Genomic DNA, 4,810 nt, shown 5'->3' on the forward strand with positions numbered 1-4,810 from the left:
TGGTCTTATATGATAATAAAACATTTTACGGAGTGTGTTCTTTGCGTGGCACATAGGGGCCATGCCGTTCACAGCAGCCAATGAGAGCTCACACATTGGCACATTGGGAGTGGAATTTCTGCTATTCATGGGGGTGCATTGGTCATTTTTTGTTATTGGTGAAGCATGATTTTGGTCCAGAAAGTGCATTTGGGATCTTCGGAGGGCTGTTTCGGTCTCGAAACAACCTCAGATTGCCGAGAAATGGCGTACATAACTGCCAAAGGCTTGTGTTGGCCTCATCGAGATCTTCGAAACAGTATATTTTGGGATATATGTTATGTTTTGGTTCGATCCTGTTAGGTTTGACATTTTTGGGTCTGGGGGTATTTCTGTACTTTCTTAGGTTAGGGCTTCTCTATATAATGTTCTTATCCACTGGGATGGCTGTATGAAAAGTTTTGTAATATTTTCCAAAGGATAGTGAAATCTGTTCTATTGTTCGGTCTTGAATGTAGCTTCCCATCTTGGGGGTGAACCATGTAAATTTCTGGTATTGTGTGTCTTCTCTGTTTTTTGTTTTTCTTCTGCAAATCATCATTTCTGGGCATTGTTTTCTTAACATTTTCGTCTACCATTTATTTGGGTGTGGCCCCTGCATCCCACGTTGAGAACTATTCTCTAACGTTTTAATAGAAACTTAATCCAATGTTAGATGAAGAAGTGAAAATTATGTCTTCAAAATTTGGGCACTTAAACAAATGTTTGCCAATGCAGTAGATTGACAAGATGGTTCGACCTTCGAAGCACGGTTCAAGGAATCGGTATCGAATTGCCTTAAAACCGACTATAGGGTGATCCTTTATTGATGGATTAATACGAATGGAGGATAAAAAGGTATACAACATTTTTTTTTGGGAAAAAGATCCATGTTTGGTGGTGCCCCCTATGCCTTCTCAGAGGCACTGCACCGTGAAATGACACCCTTGCACCCTGAATAGATACCTAGGCGTGCTTCCCCATTGGCCTAGATGCCGATGTAGAGACTATGTGACCAAGTAGCAATCTCTTATCATTTTTTTTATTATTTAAAATCAGATCAAAATGTCTAATATGAGCCAATCGGGATCAGTATTGGATCATCATTGGCCGAGATCGTTCTCATCCCCATACCAATTCCTAAAACCGTGATCGGGAGAATGGTTCATAATCCCGGGATCAGTCTTAGCCAATTCCGATCCGATATCGATCTGGATCCATCAAAATCGATTTAGACTGGTCAAATGTGCTAAAAAACTCGATTTTGCTAGATCGGCCGACTAATATTGGTAAAAAAAAATTCCAAAATTTTCACTGTGTATCGGATTGGATTGGGACGATCCAATTGAGTTGAGGCAGTTGACCGATCCATAAGCGATCCACTAACTTGGGATTGATTTTGAGGTATTGGTATCGTATCACACGGGTGATATGTATCGATTTTGCAAATCAACGATCCTGATATCGTATCAGTGATTCGATACGGATAAAGGGTAAAATAGTAAAAAAATCCATTTTTAAAAGAAAATTAGGAACAAATGTATTTGATATAACCGATCCAGTGCCGATACAATATCGGTGTAATGGTTTTGCAGGTGACCAATACCCGATCCGATACCACTAAAACCATTGTATGCCTTCTCAATTCCCTACCAAAATGTTTGGCGAGTGTATTGCAGGGGAAGATATTTGGTTAACTGAAGTTAAAAGTTAACTCGCACGGAGAGGAGTTAGGGGTTAAGTTCCCATCAGCTGATTCAGCTCAGAGAAAAGGCTCAGGGTTCTACTGCTCAGAGAAGTGATTGATGTACGGACGGCGAGAGATATGGACGTAGCCTATCGTCAGCCTTCGAGTGTGTGAGTTTATATTCGCATTCAGTGATATCAATTCAGGCAGGCCTGCCGCCTGGGAGAGAGAGACCAGAAACTGCAAAATCTTCCCACAGAGAGGAAAGAGGAAATAAACCAGTGGAGAGAAGGGGAAGATTAGGGTAGAGGAAATATAAAAGGACACCCACAGACCCATCCATCCCATCCCATAAACTCTCCAGAGTCTCTCCACTCCACTCCACCATGATTCATCCTCCACAGAGAAAGCAATGAAAAGGGTCTAAGCTTTCAGTCTCTCTCTGTTGCTGTCAAAACCGCCAAAACTGCCATTTTAGCAGCGGCAGTTTTTTTGAATCCCCGGATTACCATGCATACGTGTCTTTAAATCCTCATCCAACAACCCCTTCACTTCACCCACGAGTTTTTGGTTTTGGGTTCTTGTTTGTTTAATCCTTTCTCTAATATCTCGATCTACCCAAAAAAAATAAGAGAGAGAGAGAGAATCACTGATCTAGAGTGAAAAAAACCTCTTTGTTTTCAAGTTGGTTGATCTTTTTTAGTGTCTGCTATTTTTGGTTGTGGGTTTTGTCTGCAATTGCAACCTGCTTTTGAATTGTTTATGAAGGGGTAACCAGTGTTACTGAGAAAGAAACAAAGAAGGATAAAGGCAAAGGAGATAATGAAATAGCAACAAAAATATAAACTTTTTTTCTTTGTTTACCTGTCGATGCTCGTCTGGTTTTGATCGTGACCCTTGATTGTTTGTGTTCTTGGGTGGGACTTGAGAGGAGATACCAGTCTTTGAAAGCAGAAAAAAACCACTAGCTTCGGAAGAAAAATCAAAACAGCTCTGCTTTTTACCCTTTTGTTATAATTCTTCCTTCTATATATGTTCTTGATCTTGGAGGTCTGGTTCTGGGTATTATTGGGTTAGTGGTGGTTTTCTGCCAAAGAGGTTTCAAGTGGAAGGCAGTTTTGCCATTAGCAACTTCGGTGAGTCCAAAATCATGTACTCGATTATTTCTCTATTTAGGAAAATGATTAAAGAAAAATTCTAACTTTTTCTCTATTTTGCATTTTTCTGTTTTACAGAGGAACGATAGGTTTCGGAGAATTCAATCCAGCAGAGGAAGTGATGATTAGGAAGAGATCTAGATCAGTGACACCTAATCAATCTCTTATGGCTGATCATGGTTCTCTCCCATCTCCCACGGACAGATACATCAGGCGCAGTTCGTCTTTCTTCAGTTCTCCAAGGTTGTTTACAAGTCTCTCTGCAAAGGGTTTCTCTGAAACGGATGCAGTGATGAGCCCAACTTCAATACTTGATAATAAAGGTCTTGGAACCCCTATATGGTCCGAAAGAAACACTCCCAGATCCCCAGAACTTAATCTGGAGAATAAGCATCCATGGGAGAAACTTGAATCAGGAGTTGGGCTTGGTCTAGTTGATGTTCTAAATGATGAAAAGACTGACAACAATTTCTCCAAACCTGATAGCAGAATGGTTCTGTTTGGATCACAGCTCAAGATTCAAATTCCTCATCTCTCACCTTCTGTTTTCTCCCCAACTGAATCCCCCAAATCTCCTGTAGATTTCGGTATCAAGACCCGGAATTCTCAGTTGGGTTCTTTCTCCCCAGGCTTATCTCCATATTCTGTGAACAAATCTCCATTTGGATCTGCAAATTCAGGCCTTGAAACTCCTGGGTCTTCCAGGGTTTTTACCGGTTGTCTCTCTGCAACCGAGATGGAGCTTTCAGAGGATTATACTTGTGTCATCTCCCATGGACCGAACCCCAGAACGACACACATCTTTGATAACTGCATTGTGGAGAGTTGCTGTGGAGTTGTTGGGTTATCTGGGTCAAAGAAAGAGAATTATTTCTCCGATCGTTCGAACTTCCCACCCGAGAATTTCCTCAGTTTCTGCTACACCTGCAAGAAGGATTTGGGACAGGGGAAGGACATCTACATCTACAGGTTAGCAGTATTTCTTTGTTCTGTTAAGAAGGATTTGGCTTTCTTCAAAGTTGCAATCTATGTGAAGCTCTGTCAATCACATAAGAATCCAGACCTGACCACACCATCATTTTGGGCTTCTCTTAATTGGGGTGTTATTATCTTTTGATCTTACATGAATTGCTTCATGATCGTAGTCATATTAGCCATTAATGGAGTTCTCATTTCTTATCTCGACATGTGTTTCAGGGGCGAGAAAGGATTTTGCAGCCGCGAATGCCGATACCAGGAGATGATGTTCGATGAGGGTATGGAGAAGCCTGAGTTGGATGAAGATAGTGGTATCTGTCCTTGATGCTTTCTCTTTCTCTCCGTCTCTTCCCCTACTTCAAAGAGTTGCAGAAAAAGTTTCAGCAAGTTGAAGAGGGGGTTAATCATCTGTAAATTGTCAATTTTTCTATAAGTGTCGATTATCAATCGATCTGAATAGATTAGACAGAGTAGATTCGAAGATGGAGATTAAGAGAAAGACTACTCTGTTTTTGGATACATTGAATCTACTTCTGTTTAGGTGTTAATTTCTCTTGTTCTTGTAATTTTCCTTCTTTTTCCTCAATTGTTGTCTCTGTTTTCTCATACAAATTAAAAAAGCTGATCGATCAGAAGCTTGGAATATTGTAGAGTTGGATTTTGGTAGTGATTTAATGAAGAAGAAGATGATGATGCTGGTGGGTATTATCAATTCTGTTTAATATTATCTAAACAGTTCCTGCCTTGGCTTCTTTAGTTAAATGATTGATGAACTTTGTCATCATCTTTCTCAATTTTTATACACTAATCATCTTCATGCATTGAACATTAATCATGGCGATTCTCTTTTCTTTATTGGTAGTGCGTGCATCTTATCGTTTCTGTTCCCTTAAAGTTTTATTTTTTCAGGATAAAATAAATCCAAACTGATTAAAAATACTTCATAAATCAAAGAACTCAAAAAGAACCC

General features: G+C 40.0%; 1 protein-coding gene across 1 annotated transcript; it reads left to right on the forward strand.

The window, feature by feature from the left end:
- The first annotated feature begins 2,928 nt into the window (after window positions 1-2,928).
- Window positions 2,929-4,565, forward strand: LOC122641875 (FCS-Like Zinc finger 8-like). Its single transcript, XM_043835193.1, has 2 exons — window positions 2,929-3,831; window positions 4,060-4,565. Exons 1-2 carry the CDS (start codon window positions 2,984-2,986, stop codon window positions 4,163-4,165), a joined length of 954 nt encoding a protein of 317 aa, XP_043691128.1. The 5' UTR covers window positions 2,929-2,983; the 3' UTR covers window positions 4,166-4,565.
- The last annotated feature ends 245 nt before the right edge of the window (window positions 4,566-4,810 follow it).

The sequence above is a fragment of the Telopea speciosissima genome, chromosome 10 (genome assembly GCF_018873765.1).
Source record: "Telopea speciosissima isolate NSW1024214 ecotype Mountain lineage chromosome 10, Tspe_v1, whole genome shotgun sequence".
Taxonomy (NCBI): Eukaryota; Viridiplantae; Streptophyta; class Magnoliopsida; order Proteales; family Proteaceae; genus Telopea; species Telopea speciosissima.